We start from the raw sequence: 15577 nt of genomic DNA, 5'->3' as shown, positions 1-15577 counted from the left end.
GGCTAAAAATCCCGCCTTGAAAATAGCTGGCATAGCAGCAACATTCCAAAGAAAGTCCAAGATGGCTCTCAAAAATGAAAAGCAGCATGCTTGATCCGTTCTTAATTATTTACTAAAATCACTCAGGGGAGTGGTATTGTTGGAAACAAAGTGAAAAAAAAGAACTTAAATTTTATAATGTTACATGAATGGCCGTCATAGTTTTTATTCAAAGTAGTTTGTGGAAGGAGAAGTTGGTCCATGACTTGCTATGAATTGCACCTTGTCTGTATATCCCCGCCTTCAGCCCCCTGGAAAGGAGTCGGTCTGGCACACAGACTCCACATCATTCAAAAGCTACGTCAACTTGAGCATGGCATCCAAACGGCTGATCCGCCAGAGTTACGAGCTTGGCGACAGTAGTGTCGGCCTTAAGAGGCTTTTCCAAGTATGATGGTTGCATTGTGTGGGAATGAGGAGCTGTGGAATTAGCTTCAAAAAAAAAAAAATCATGAAGCGCACATGCTGTGTCTGTATTATGCTATAGTAAGAGCAACATGCATGGACGTTCACTTTTGACTTCGCTAAAATCATTACAAAAAGATAAACCTTTTTACGTTTCACTAACTTGCAAGCTATTCTTTCTGAAGAGATTACCAGCGGTATGTTTTATTCATCATTTCAGGACTGGACAGCTCTTTGCCTTTCAGTAGCATAACTGTTATGATAAATGGATCAATTAATAAAAAAACAAAATCCTAAATCCATTGCTGTGTTTCCCTGCAATTAGTGAATAACATCATAAAAGTTCGTAATAAAAGCCAAGCTAGATAAGTTGTAATTTCAAACTGAGAGGAGTTTTGGCTAAACAGCTTAAAACTGCCAAACAAATAGAAATGTGTGACAATTTGCAAACTTCATCCCAAGCAAAATTTGCTGTTGGCACCTTTTTTTTTCTCAGTGATTTAATAATTCCCATGCATGTGTAAAACCATGTGGGCTGTTTTCTCACTTTGGAACAATAACATTTCATGAAACTATTTTTTCTTGTAAGCCGTGTATGTGAAAATGAAAAAGCACCTAATGGTTTGAGATATTTGTTTGTAATAAGTGCTCAGCATTCTAGAATTATACACACAAGGACAGCCTTCATTCCAAATTTAAATTCCAAAGATAAAATTAGCTCCGATGATCTGGGCTGTGGAGTTACTTTTTAAGCACAGGTGCAGGGTAGACTTCCTGGAGGATGGTGTGTCCTGAAGTGTCAACACACAGACCCAGTAGGGGTGCAATGTCCGCCCTGCTGGGTCTGTTGAAAAGTGGAGACTGCGTCTCAGGGAGAGCTGTAAAAGATGAAAAGGATGGTGGTGTAGGGGGGTCTTTTGAGAGGAGGATGCAGCTTGATTTAGAGCACGAGGACAAGATGACGAGAACAGCTGGGAGACAGAAAAGGATAACAAAATGTCTCTTAATTGGAGCTTCAGGAGGATTTCTGTTTTGAAGGAGGGCATTTCTTGCAAGACACAAAACAAAAGGAGTAATGGCATATAAGATAAAAATAGCCATTTTCTTCTCATCAGTTGCATCAGTGGGATAGTTGTGAATTTCTAAATGGAAGGAAAAGAGAAAATTGTGGGAAGAAAAGTCACACTTCGAAAGACTTCAGTGATGACAATTGATAGTGCAGACAGTTGACATGTATGGCCTAACATCGTATGAGCCACAGTTCATGGTACTGAGGGTGGAACTCCCGAAGGCTCATTATTCTCTGTCTGATGTCTTGGAATGCAGTCATTTTGGATGGAGAGAAGCCAACATCACCTAGGAATGTCTGAACAAAAAAAAAATCTCCACATTCCATTCTGTTGAATGTGCCAGATGATGATGATCTAAAGACTTGCTCTCAAGGCATTGTGTGTACATACATCTGTCCATGGAGGAAGGAATGGTCTGTCTTTCTGTCTGTCTGTGTGTCTGCAGTGCACAGACATCAACACATACCCTGGCTGAGCAGGGACTCTGTCATCTCATTACTACCAAATTTGGTGGCTGTTCGACTCAGAGGTTCTGGCAGCCTCCAGGAGATTGTGGCTTGGAATACTAGAGAAAGTCGTGGATAACATTCCTTCACATTTGGCCCAGCATTGCTACTGTATTAGCAACTGCAGTTTATAGCCCCATTCACATGTACTTTGACCAGTGACGTGGAGCTGCTGAACACACTGTATTGCTTAACATAGAAAAGCTTCTTCTGGATGATGGCCAAAATCTCTATTCACACATATAGCATAATATATGTGTCAAAAAGGGAATGCATCCTGAAGGACCCAGTATAGTTGGCAGAAAATTGATAACTATCAGCTGATCTTTGGCATGGTTTGAACAACCTAAGTAGGTTGGCCTTTGTGGATTCATTTTTAACTTACCCTAATGTATATTGAACTGAAACCTTTCATCAGCTTGATGTCCTCTATTTTGCAGCTTCAAACTGTTTTTTTTTAAAAAAAGGAGGGATTTTTCACTGGTAGATGCTGAAGACATTGTTACTTGCTCTCAATGGTAATGTAATATGATCCAAGTGACCTTACCTCAGTCTGACTTCACCAGAGAGTGGAAGTCTGGGTCTGGAGTCTGTCCATCACAGCAGCTGATCTTTGCTGAGTGATGGTTGGGTTGGAGGCTCCCCTTATTGGGTTATCACCCTCTGGGGTATTCTGGATGAGTTGCTGACAAATTGAGACAAGTGGTTTGACACCTCTTGCCAAGGACACCTAGCCATTATCTAGAGGGTGACAAGGAACAGCTGGCTGGTAGAAGGGTGTACAGACATGGTTCATGAGGACATAAGGAAAAACACTGAAGACAGTGTGTGGTGGAATGGTGGAGGGCTTGCTTGAAGGACTTTCGAGATCAGTGACAGAGGAATAGTTTACAAAGACTAAAGGATTGTCATGATGTAAATCTTAAATTGGAGACTGTTAATGATGCATCAGGGTAAGACTCTAGACTTTGAAACAGTCTGTGAAGAGAAAAGTAAGATGATTGTGGATGTGCTCTTTGAATTAATTGTCCTCTTTAGAAGCCTGCTGTTTAATTATGGACTGAAATCAATGGATGTGTAGACCAACATCTAGCATAAAGACTGCATATCTTTAAGGTGGCATAATTAGGTTTATTTGTATTTTGTCAGTTCCCTTATGTGTATCTTCCTTACATAATGATTTTACAAAGTCTGCAGTGACTAAATGTAAACATTTCGTCAATTTTTTGGTCTTTCCATTTGATTTTTGAACTCTAGACATTTTTATTTGTCTACACACAATCAGTGGCCTTTCAGTTTTCCCTGCAATCACCGTCTCTTTAAATTATGTTCTTCTTCTAATTTCATTATTAAAAATGCACAGTTTATGTTCAGAGGTTTGTTATTCTAGAAAAATAGACGAAATTTATATTTGTAGACTTATAATTTTGATTATGTGGGTCTGTTATTGAGTGAAAAGCCAGATCAAATATTTTTGTTTTTTGCCTATTTCCATATCCTGATGAAAACCTGACATCTAAAATAAAAGTACTTCATTTATATTTAACTGCTCACAGGCCCGAATTGAAGAGCTTGAAGAAGAGTTGGAAGCCGAAAGACAGGCTCGTGCTAAGGTAAGATAGGACTTCAAAAACTGTCTTCTTGTTGTCTTTTTTGTCAAACTTTTGCTTAATTCTGTAATCTAATTTAACCCTATTGTTTAAAATTGTCTTTTAGACAAGTTGCAGAGTCAGGTCAGTAAAAAGGACAGTGCTAATTGTTTTCAATTCAACAATGGGAAAAGGTTTATCTTATGGCAGGGGCGGATCCAGGAATTTTTCCGGGGGGGGGTCAGGCCGGAGATTTCTTTTAATGTCATGGTGTTCATGTAGCTTTTAAAAAGACAGTGAAGGAAAAATAAATGACTTTTTGGCATGCATAGCCATGAATCTGCAGTACTGTGGAAGGTTCGTCTAAGAACAGATTCATAAAGAATTTGTTCATTTCAGAGTCAGATCTGTGTGAGCCCTTTTTTCAGACAAATAAGTTATGATTATTTATAGGTGACATGTAAGAAACTTTATATTTTAGTTTCATGGAGTCCTTTTTACATGTTAGTTTCATGGAGTTCTTTTTGCATGTTAGTGTCATGACACAGTAGAATACACGATCCTTTATTTTGGACACTTCAGCTAAATAGGTTTATCTAGAGCCTGCAGCTAAAGGATCCCCTAATACAAAGTTAACAATCATGACAAACTTTGTGAATGTTTCTTTTTTTTTTAACCATTGTAGGCAGACAAGCAGCGTGCTGAATTGAGCCGTGAGCTTGATGACCTCAGCGACCGTCTGGAGGAACAGGGCGGAGCCACTTCCGCGCAGATTGAGCTGAACAAGAAGCGAGAGGCGGAGCTGATCAAAATCAAGCGGGATCTGGATGAAGCCCACATGCAGCATGAGACCTCCATGGCGTCCATCCGCAAGAAGCAGCAGGAGACCGTTTCCGAGCTGTCCGAGAACCTGGACCAGCTCTCCAGGGCCAAGACCAAGTGAGTGCTGAGCTTGTAGCTGTTTTGTGAGTGTGGCAACATTTGGGTGTGGTGTAGGCACATGGTCCTCATGTTTGCACAAGATAAGTGACAGTTCCTTTGTAAGTATTACAAAGTCACTGCTGTGGAAATGTGTGTGATTAGAAATGTTATTTATTGATTCGTCTTGATTAGAAAACTCCCATAGGCCTTCATAAATTCGAAAATTTTAAGTCATTGGATTGTAATATTATATACTTAAAAAATAAAGAAAACTTAAAAATCACCTGTTAATTAAACTAGAAATTACAGCGTAACCGTTATAAAAGGTTATAAGATATAATCAAACAAGATTAAAAGAGTTAATGATACGAATAATTTATGGAATGGCCACTTTTTTGTATCTTCTAGAATGTTTCTTGACATTCTTCTTCACCTAATGATCTACATTTGCTTTAAAGCACAAAGTACACTTAAAGAGAATGGACTGCATTCTCAAGAGGATGGAAGCAGACTGAGCTGGAATTTGATTTGTGCCGGTCTGTATTCCTGACACTCCCATTTCTTCATTTCTTGGTAGGATCGACAAGGATCGTCAGATGCTGAAGGTAGAGGTGGAGGACCTGAACACAAACATTGAAATGCTACAGAGATCTAAGGTATGAATACAGTTAAAGGTTCACATTTTGCCTCCAAGGAAGAGTGGTACAATTCAGAACGGGGATGGATTGGCCCCTAAGTGGGATTCTGGCAAGCATCGGTGTATCATGCTCAAACTCAGAATAAGGTGCTGATCTACAGGCTTGAGGGTCTGGCAAGGGATTGGACCACATGAGTTTTATTATCATGTGTTGATTGGTCACACAATGTGAGCAGTGAGTACCAAAGTGATAGGTCAAAGTGTCCTTCCACACTGATTCAAGAACCTTACCAGCCCATGCCTCCTTTCTGTGTGAGGACATTGTCAGAAATAACAGGTCATACAAACAAAGCAGTGCTTGCCAAAAAGATCATTAGTCCCTTTAAGATTAGAAAATCTGACTTGATGTCTTCTTCACTAGAGTTATTTAAAGAGAGAGTTGCGACATGAGTGTCTCAAGTGTTGGAACCAAAATGGTTGATTAAGTGTCAGTGCACAAGGACAATTAGCACACAATAGCTGCACAGATAATGAACAGCCATTTTGGTTTTGAAGTCTGAAGTTGGTGCTACTCTCTATATACAGCCGTGTTCTTCACCCTCTATGTAGTTGAACTCTGACAAGGCAATCCACCAATTGGAAGCTCAGCTTGCCGAAGCCAATGCCCGTCTCGATGAGCACACCCGCTCCATCAGTGAGCTCAACTCCCAGAAGAACCGCCTGAATAATGAGAACTCGGAGCTGACTCGCCAACTGGAGGAGTCCGAGAGCAACTCTGGCCAGATGAGCAAGAACCGCATGCAGCTGCTGGCTCAGCTGGAAGAGCTCAAGAGGCAGCTGGAAGATGAGGCCAGGGTAGGAATATGGGGAAAGATGGGAGAGATCCTTACCGTCACTTTGAAGCATTTTATGTCCTCATTCCATTGCAGAGGCACACACTGAGAGAATCCTAGTTTGCAACAGGGAACTAGACCTGTCTTTGCAAAGTGTACTTAAGTTATAGATCTCTGTCACTGGACACCATCTTTGTAGCTTAAACAGGTGCGTGTGCATGCACTTTGCAAAATGTTTGAAACTTGCACTTGTGCTGATTGAAATATGTTCCAAATACGGTAAAGCCAATGCGCGTCACTGGAATTTTAGTAAAAAGTGGCGACGCAAGTGGCAATCTGTAGGGAGTGACGTCATTTGAGAGAGACCTATGGTAGGTCCACCTCTCCCCACCAATGACATACCCAGTCATGTCATTGGTGGGGCTTACGTCACCGGCTGAGTAACCTGAATTATTCAGAGAAATCATCCAGGGTCAAAGGGTCTTTGAGGGAGTGAAGCTCCGTGATCCCCAGGGTATGCCGCTACCTTGATATCACTACAAGTTTTGTGGCCCTCCCAAGATTTAGTACAAAGACTCCAAATCTTATCTTTTTTTTCCCTGTAGGCTCGCCAGCAAGTGAACCAGCAACTGAAGCAAGCCCAGATGGACAATGACTCTCTCCGGGACCAGTTGGATGAGGAGTGCGAGGCACGTTCTGACCTGGCTCGCCAACTGGCCAAGAGCAACAAGGATTTGCAGGATATGAAGGCCAAGTTTGATGGGGAGGCCGTACAGCGGGCAGAGGATCTTGAAGAACAGAGGTCAGGACTGCATTTTGTAAGATTATTTTATCCTCAGTAGAAAGTGCTGCGATTTGGAAAGTAAAAAGAAAACAAGTTGACGTATCTTCTCACTGAACTTGATAATTATATTTCAAAAATTGATAATCATACCTTAAACATTATCTGTACAAATGACAAATGATTTACTTTTTATCCATAAATTTTCTGGTCAACTCTATTATTCTGTCCAGATTGTAGGAGTATTGTGGATATTTTTATGTATCTTTAATAAAGCTCCTCATAATACATAATTATGCTGTAAATTTGTGTAAAGTTAAAGAATGGAAAGACATCACAAGTAATAAAAATTGGTCAGGCACTGAAGTTTGCGTGGACTTTGTGCATTTTAGGAAGAAGCTAATGGTGCGCTTGGCCCAAATTGAGGAGCAACTCAGCCAGGCACTGACCAAGAACAGCAGCCTGGAGAAGGCCAAGACCCGGCTTGCTGGGGAAGTAGAGGATCTCCTGATTGACGTGGAGAGGGTGAGTGTACTAGTTACTTTCAGCTCTGCCTTCTTGCAGTGAAAATGGGAAAAAAATCTGTATAATGAGGCAGGGTTCCTGCAACCTGGAAAAGTCATGAAAAGTCCTGGAAATTTGTTTTTCCTTTTTCAGGCCTGGAAAAGTCATAGAATTTTGTAAAAATGACTAAAGTCATGGAAGTTTGTCATGGAAGTCATAAAGCACTGTGTAATTTCTATTATCAGAAATGAGCGCATAAAATCTGTGATTGTATTTGCAACCTAAAAGGCCGAATAGTCCATTATTTGGTCGGGGATTTTCATAAGTTGGTCATGGAAAAGTCATGGAATTTAATTGTCCTTTAGGTGCAGGAACCCTGTGAGGGCACATTAGCAACATGTGAGGTCCCCTGTCGGGAGAACATTAACAGGCGCATATTGTATCGTGACAGTTGTCGCCCATTTTCTCTTTGAGTTTCACCTATATACTCAGGACTTTCAGCAAAGTAAAGCTACACAGAAAATACATGGTCCTTTTGTATTGAAAACTTTACTAATGTTTGTTCAGGACTTCAAAGATAGCAGCTATATAATGAAATATCAACATCTTCTCATATCTGTCCACTGTCATCATTTTTCTGTATCTTTATTCAATTTTTATTTTTTTGGTAGCACACATGTAATTTGGCCAGTTGGCCATGAAATGTATGAATAAATATTTCAACATCAATCAATGGCAGTTCTAAGGGCAATCCATAAAATTATGACCATTACCATGGCAATTCAACTCTGTCTTCTGCTATTGGCAATTCAACTCATCGCTAGTGAATGTCAATAGCAGTCCTAAATTCCCCTCTGCTGTTATGTGTTTTATATGATACTGCACTTCTTTTCATAACTGAACTTTGCAGGCGGACAATCTTTTTTAGTTCTGTTTTTTGTCCTCTAGGAATGCAGCCGCGCCAATGCCCTGGAGAAGAAGCAGCGCAACTTTGACCAAGTCTTGGGCGAATGGAAGGTCAGGGTGGACGACTTGACTGTGGAGCTGGAGGGTGCCCAACGTGATGTTCGCCTGAACTCCACTGAGTTATTCAAGGTTAAGAACTCCTACGAAGAGGTCTGCGAGACTGTTGAGTGTTGCCGCCGGGAAAACAAGACCTTGCAAGGTAGGTTGCTCTTTTGCTTTGGTTGGGGTCTATCCTTTTGCATTTTTAATAACATTTACCATTCTAGAATACACAGCAGCCACAGCTGGATTTGAACATTCAACATACTGAGAAGTCTTATCAAGTGATCTACATCTTGAGCCATCCTTTCCTATGTTTATATCTCCATTTGATTAAAATTACCTTCTTCATAAAAAAGTAGTATAAGCCCCGAGCTTGACCCAACAGAGTGCAATTTTCTTAGAAACGGAGGCTCCTTTGGTCGGAATTGAACTTCGCTGGTTCACGAGCAACTAGGAAATGCACGTTTTACAGTCGCATCGCTACTAACAAAATGAACACTTCTGACCAACATGGCTCTTTTCAACCAATGAGGAGGTGCTTCTGCTCAAGGCAGACAGTCTGGAGCTTAACAGAAAGATATAGTCAATATGCCAGTCAAAACCTTTAGGATTCAAATCAAAAGAATTCAGGTAAAATTCAGGTATTCTTTATTTTTACGAATTCTTTCATAACCCCACAACATGACAGAATTTACTGTGGTATGAAAAACTCCAAACAAGTGATGTTGCTATAAAACCGGACCACTACTGGTAGGGTCCACCTCATATTTGTAAATATGAAAACAGTAGTTGTGGAGAAAAGTAGTTCCAAGGTTTCTGGGTGACTTTAGTGTGGCCAAATTTCCTCCTCATCAAACATCTTATTTTTTTCCCCCTGTCCAGCTGAGATTGCTGAACTCACCGACCAACTCGGTGAGGGTGGCAAGAACGTCCACGAACTGGAGAAGGCACGCAAGCGCCTGGAGATGGAGAAGGAGGAACTTCAGGCAGCTTTGGAAGAAGCCGAGAATGCCTTGGAGTTGGAGGAAGGCAAAGTGGTCCGTGCACAACTGGACTTGGCCCAGATGAAGAATGAAATTGAGCGACGCCTCAACGAGAAGGATGAAGAGTTTGAAGCCACTCGGTGAGTGTGGCTTGACATTCAAGTCCAAGGCCGAGTCCAAGTTATTTGGCTGCAATTTGAAGTTACACACAAGCCTGTGGCTGTAGCCACTTTCCATGGAGTCTTGTTACAATTTTACTCTGCAGCCAAGTAGTTGCGACACGGCTGAGTGCTTTTCATAGATTTTATGCATTTTTAAACATTAACCACTGATTTCTGGCTGAACCAAATTTGGTATGGTTTCTACTTGATAAAACTTGAAAAAAAGCTGCATCAGGTTTCTGCTTGCAGCAAATCTAACTTAATGATGCTATTAATATTCCTCCATTTATGTGAAGGAGAATCCTTCTTATATAGTTACATGGTTCTGAGGTTTTGGACACATTGCAAAGTGTCCTTGAAATAAATGTGGAATTTATTTAAAAATAAGAGGCTTGTCTCATCTTACTCAAAACAGAGCCTCTGTATTTATTGTTCTATTTCCACTCACAACACTTGAGCTTTTACATCTAAAGAAATCTGTACCAAACAATGTCCAGGTTTAAAGCGAAAGAAGACACCATGTCTGTCAGCGTATTAAGGGTGGGTCTTAGAGATGAAAGGCAAGGAAAGTACAACTGTAGCAAACCGACTCCCCAGGGGAGTACATTTGTTAGCCCCTCAGTGATAGCTGAAGTGTCCATTCTGCTTGGTTTGACAGCAAGAACCACCAGCGTGCCCTGGAGTCCATGCAGGCTAGCCTGGAGGTGGAGATGAAGGGCAAGGGCGAGGCTCTCCGACTCAAGAAAAAACTGGAAGGCGAAGTCAACGAGCTGGAGATCCAGCTGGATGCTGCCAATAGACAACTCGCTGAGTTGAACAAACTCATCAAGAAGTACCTGGCCGATCTCAAGGTAGGTTTGGAGGAATGGTTTGGCTTCAAAAGGTGAACAGTTTGGTATCAGAAGCAAATCAGACCAGCACACCAACACACGTGGTGAAAAACACTAAAATTTAAAATAGGTTTGGTGATTTGAATCCACTTAACTGTGTAATTTTTTTTTTGTTTCTAATAAGCTCCATTATGGAAGTACAAAGGCATGCTACAGCAGGTAGCACATTCATGCACTGTTGTAGTTGAAAAAGCTTCTTCACTACGAGGTATTTACAAACTTCTTTGGTTTGAAGATGTTTCAGAGTAATTTGTTATAATTTTGCTTCAACAGGAATCACATGACCATTGTGATGAACTGTGCCGTCAACGTGATGATGCACGTGACACGCTGCAGTTGATTGAGCGTCGATCCAACCTTCTCATGGCTGAATTGGAAGAGCTCCGTGCCACTCTGGAACATGTATGTTAGCCAAATTTGATTCCCGTCAATAACACCACCACCACCCCCCAGCCCTTTCCCAGGTTTTAAAAAAAAAATCCCTCACCTCAGACTACAGCTGTTTATTTTCCCTATTTAAATGTGCAATTTCAGTCTGAAAGATGCCGCAAGCAAGCAGAAGGGGAATTGGCCGACCAGTCTGACCGTATGTCTGAACTGACCACTGCCAACCATAGCCTGACCAGCCAGCGCCGCAAACTTGAGGCCGAGATCCAGACCATCCAAGGCGAGCTGGACGACATGAGTAACGAGGCACGCAACGCAGACGATCGCTGCAAGAAGGCTGTATCAGATGTAAGTTAGCTTGAATCAGATACTCTGAAGTTTGATTAACAACATGTTGGGAAACTGTACTTGAAATAGTTAATCCATCCAATCATGACTAGGAGTTTCACAGTTTTTAAAGAACTACTGGATGTTCTTTATGTAAGGTGAAGAGAGACAAAACATGGCAAGAGTTACAAAATAACTTGCCTGACTACAAAACTCATTTTATTTTCTTTTTCCAGGCCACTCGCATGGCAGAAGAACTCAGGGCAGAGCAGGACCACTCCTTGCACGTCCAGAAGATGTACAAGTCAATGGAGATCACCATCAAGGACATGACATCAAGACTGGAAGAAGCTGAGGCCATGGCCCTCAAAGGAGGAAAGACCACCATCATGAAGCTGGAGAAGAAGGTAAGTGATGCCTGGTAGCCAGTGGAAGAGAATGAGGGAAGGGGAATCAAAGGTCAAGTCAGGAAGGTTTTGAGTGTGGTACCTATTACTGTGGCAAAATTGAAACGGCCAAGTAAGCCATGGACAGTTTAAGTGGTTGATGATTACAGGAGACATTTCACCTGTTGACCGATTGCAGGTGTGAGTCCAGCACAAAAAGAAAACACAGGATGCAGCAAGAGAAGCGGATGAATAATGTTGTGTCACTTCAGAATTTACAGCTTTTTTGTTTGGTGGATGAAGTGCGGAATAAAGCTTTCATTTTATTTTGACATGCAATCAATCTCCAGACATGCTTGATTAGGGCAGTCCTCTTTTATTTCCCCCTCCGTAGCTGCATGACACTGAGCGTGATCTGGATGCCGAGTGCCGCCGCCGCAGTGACTTAGACAAGGCTATAAGGAAGCAGGACCGCCGTCTGAAGGACATGATTGTGTCTGCCGATGAAGACCGCAAGAGCCAGGAACGGCTCCAGGAGGTGGTTGATAAACTGCAGATCAAATGCAAGAACTTCAAGAGACAAGTGGAGGAGGCTGTAAGTTGGCTTTAGGTTGAGAGACACGTGGCTAAAAAAATTGTGAAAGTAATTTTGTCTTGATGGATATTGAGATGGTTCCAGATGCCGATTTCTACTCGCAGTACTGTTGATATCACAGAAATACCATCACAGCTGAGTGTATGGCACTTCTCTCACGTGGCCATGAGAATATTGTTGTTCTATATATGAGTATGTCAGGGTCCCACAACAGCTATTAAGAAGTAAATGGTGAAGGTCCCTCCACAACACAGTCATGAAATCTCTTAAAGCCACAGCTGTTTCCTGAGAAACTATTCAGTTTCAACTCTTCCCCTCTGAAACTTGAACCTTAATTCCTGCAGGAAGAGATGGCCAACCTGAATCTCAACAAGTTCAAGGGAGCCCAGCGTGAGCTGGAGGATATGGAGGAACGCGTGGAGATCGCCGAGTCCACAGTCAACAAGCTGCGTGCCAAGCACCGCAGTGGTGCTCTCACCACCACCACCCGCGTCACCACGGTACATTGCGATTCCGATTCCGAACAAGAAATCGATTACGAATTTGAGCGGCCTGATACGTACCTGTACTACTAACTGATCTCAGCAAGCGAGCCCCCTCGATTCTCTCTCAATTTTGCCACGGTACTTTTGCGCATTTCTCAAATTCTTTTCTCAATTGTTGGTTTTCATATTTGCACTGCGGCCCGATTTCATCATGTCAGGCGGCATGGTTGAGAGCCGGAAAATGCACCAATCATGCTGTATGTTTCAGCAAGGAATGGAAGGAGCAGTGGACGTCATTGTGGCGAGAGTCATCATTGGCCGGAAAAAAAATATGCAAATAAGGAAGATAGTTCCTAAACCTCAGGCCTAAAGTACCTGGCATTATTTACTGATATCTCATTTCCATTCATAATTTTACAATTTTCAATGGGCTAATTGTTTGAGAAGAAGAAAACAATATGGCTGATGTGTTTTTAAAAATGCCTGACAATTTGTCTGTTGCAGCAAGTTTTTTTAAGTGCTGTCTTTTTCAAATTCCTGATTGACTTTTGCCAAAGCTGACGCAGCATACCTGTATTTCCCACCAGCGAGCGATCATGCCAATTGACCAATGAATGGGGTCTCAATTTAACCTGCAGTTTGTTGTTTTAAACAACCCAAATTTCCTAAAAGGCAGAGTCATTGCATGACACAGTTCCTTGTTTTTCTGAAATACCCAACACTCATTTCTAGCCTAATTTGCGCATTTCTTAAGCCATTGCTTTTATTACTGATCCACAAATGTGGGCAGCATGGCAAATGCACCACAGCTTATGGGGTTCTTAGATTGAAACTAGAAATGTTTGCATGAGGGCATCTGCCAGAAATGGCAACAGTAGTGTGGCAAACTGAGCAGAGAGACTGTTAAAAACATTGAGAATTTTCTTGCTGCTTTGATTGTGCATGACTTTTCTAATTTCCCAGTCCCATTTCTTCCTTCAAGCCGGGATTGGGTTGAATTTCAAGTGATGAAACCAGACACCAAGGTTTCCTGTACAGATCTTTCAGAATTGCCTCCGTGATTTAGGTCTCTGGGTATCTTTAGTCAAAGTTCTTTTTCTTTGTCTGCCGCCTCAAATTCCTGCTAGCCACACACTGTGGTAGCCAGAAAGTATTTTACAAAGCATGTTTCCATCTTTGTCCTAGAATTCAAGCATGCAGGCCCCTCTCTTTACTAACACCATGTCAAGGTTTGTCCCAAATGCTGCTTTCATCTGCAGAGAGGTTATCCACTCTTCACTTGCTCAAATTTAATCACTCTTTCATAGTGTCATAATTTAGGTCAAGGAACGTGGGCAAACCCTGTTTTGGTTGTTCAAACAGTAGTGCACTGAAACATTATTCCAGAGGTACTAGGTTATCCCTGAGTGACAGAGCCACCGGTAATAGTGTATTTCACAGCATGGCAATGTCATCCAACCTCACTGCAGTCAGGCTTCTTATCATTTGCATACCCCTCCCACACTAACAATTCTTGCATCCTTGCAACTTTTTCTTTTCTTACTAAATGCTCACTCTTCTGAGCTTCAGCAGCATGATTATCATGATTGAATCTACATGCCTCATTAAATGTGATAAGGTTAACTAATTCTACTTTGCCATATCATTGGAAGGTTAATCGTTTGAATTGCTGAATGTAATTTCAGTTTGAAAGCTTGGTTTTGTTTCATTGAGCTGATTTCAATTATGAAAGTTCCATTCGCTCGATCTTTATCAAAACAAGTAATTCTTCCAGAGCTTGAACTTACGACATCTCTAAATGCTTTCCATGAAGTGTTGTTCATAATTTTTCTAAATTACATGAATCTGCATGAAGCATTTCTGAAGCATAACTATATTTTCATTTTATTTTTCCGTGTAAATTGCACATTTTTCCCTGCTTGGTTTAAAAAAAAAATAAATGTAAACCTTGTATTTTTGGCACTTAGAAAAAGGGATTTGGAAACAGATTGCTTTTCAATGTACACTTGAAAATTTGCTTGGATATTACAAACACAGAAATCCTATCACTCACCAAATAAGAGAAGAACTCAAGCTCCTAATCATGAACTTCTTTTTCTTTTCTTCACCCATCCTTAAACCTAACCTTTCCTCTCTCTCTCCAACCTTTCAATCTCTCCAACTTCATGTTCAATCCCTCAAACGTGATTCTTTGCATACCTCATTTGTAAAAAAATATCCTCCTACACAAACAACCCACACAAACCAACACCCTGTCACTATACCATCTTTGGCCTTCCTCCATCAAACCTTCCTCTCCCTTACCATCTCATAGAAATCTGCCAGTGGATCTTCAAGCTACACTAAGAGTGCCTCATCTTCTAGCCGTCGTTAGATGTCTCATTACCACCATCCAAGCATATCATTGTAGATCTCTATGGTAAATCCTCTCTGATCAAGCTCTTCTGTCCAAAGAGGTTTGGCTAATCGGAGGGTTTCTTTGTCTGGGATTTGAAGTTCACCACCCAAGTCTGTAAGAAAAAGTGCAAAAATGGATCAAATCTCTCAAAAAAAGGATGCACTTGGAGTAAACAAAGAAATGTTTTATCATTGTAGTTTTGTAAGGAAGCTTACAAGTAGTTTTATTACACGGAGGGCACTCGTGGACGTGGATTCCATTTTCTGTTGGTCCATTGGATTGGCATAAAAGGGTAATGTATTACAAGTATACACATACCAAAATCGTAATGTAATGGTAGCAATCTTCACCATGTTTCTCTGAAGTTAAAGTATTGTAATCAGTTTGGTAATCATCTTACATCGAGAGTCTAGATCTTTTTTGTCACAACTGTAATTTACCGTTTTTTGTTTTTTTTGGTTTTTTTTTTGCAAAACATCCAAGTATATTGATTTAGCCAAAAGATGTGCCTGCAGCACATTGTACAAACTGTTCTGAGTCATTTCACTGAAAGGCATGTTTAGTGAAATTCTCGAATTTTATTTTGGGGTTAGGCACAAAGTAAGGCAGTACATTTAACAATCAATTTCTAGGAGAGGTAAAAAAAAATCAAATTAGAGAACTGAGGACTGT

At 41.1% G+C, this 15577-nt stretch overlaps 1 protein-coding gene across 3 annotated transcripts in view; it reads left to right on the top strand.

Moving 5' to 3' along the window:
• Window positions 1-15577, top strand: part of LOC110980848 (myosin heavy chain, striated muscle-like) — a 61299-nt gene that overhangs the window by 43614 nt on the left and 2108 nt on the right. For 2 of the 3 annotated variants that reach the window (XR_015426073.1, XR_015426072.1), the window contains exons 28-42: window positions 3577-3633; window positions 4295-4548; window positions 5108-5186; window positions 5777-6022; window positions 6606-6802; window positions 7174-7306; window positions 8234-8450; window positions 9176-9416; window positions 10096-10288; window positions 10601-10729; window positions 10862-11062; window positions 11278-11448; window positions 11822-12022; window positions 12367-12645; window positions 14822-14926. Coding sequence is in view for 1 of the 3 variants with exons in the window: in XM_022237866.2 (XP_022093558.2) it covers window positions 3577-3633; window positions 4295-4548; window positions 5108-5186; window positions 5777-6022; window positions 6606-6802; window positions 7174-7306; window positions 8234-8450; window positions 9176-9416; window positions 10096-10288; window positions 10601-10729; window positions 10862-11062; window positions 11278-11448; window positions 11822-12022; window positions 12367-12522; window positions 14822-14881 (2535 nt within the window). In the remaining 2 variants the exon portion in view is untranslated. The remainder of the gene's footprint in view (window positions 1-3576; window positions 3634-4294; window positions 4549-5107; window positions 5187-5776; window positions 6023-6605; window positions 6803-7173; window positions 7307-8233; window positions 8451-9175; window positions 9417-10095; window positions 10289-10600; window positions 10730-10861; window positions 11063-11277; window positions 11449-11821; window positions 12023-12366; window positions 12646-14821; window positions 14927-15577) is intronic. The other variant, XM_022237866.2, reaches the window with a different exon arrangement.

The sequence above is a fragment of the Acanthaster planci genome, linkage group LG07 (genome assembly GCF_054643075.1).
Source record: "Acanthaster planci isolate LZ-2023a linkage group LG07, COTS_SCS, whole genome shotgun sequence".
In the NCBI taxonomy this organism is placed as follows: Eukaryota; Metazoa; Echinodermata; class Asteroidea; order Valvatida; family Acanthasteridae; genus Acanthaster; species Acanthaster planci.
Note: the sequence above shows the minus strand (reverse complement) of the source record. Positions and strands in the feature narration are given on the sequence as shown.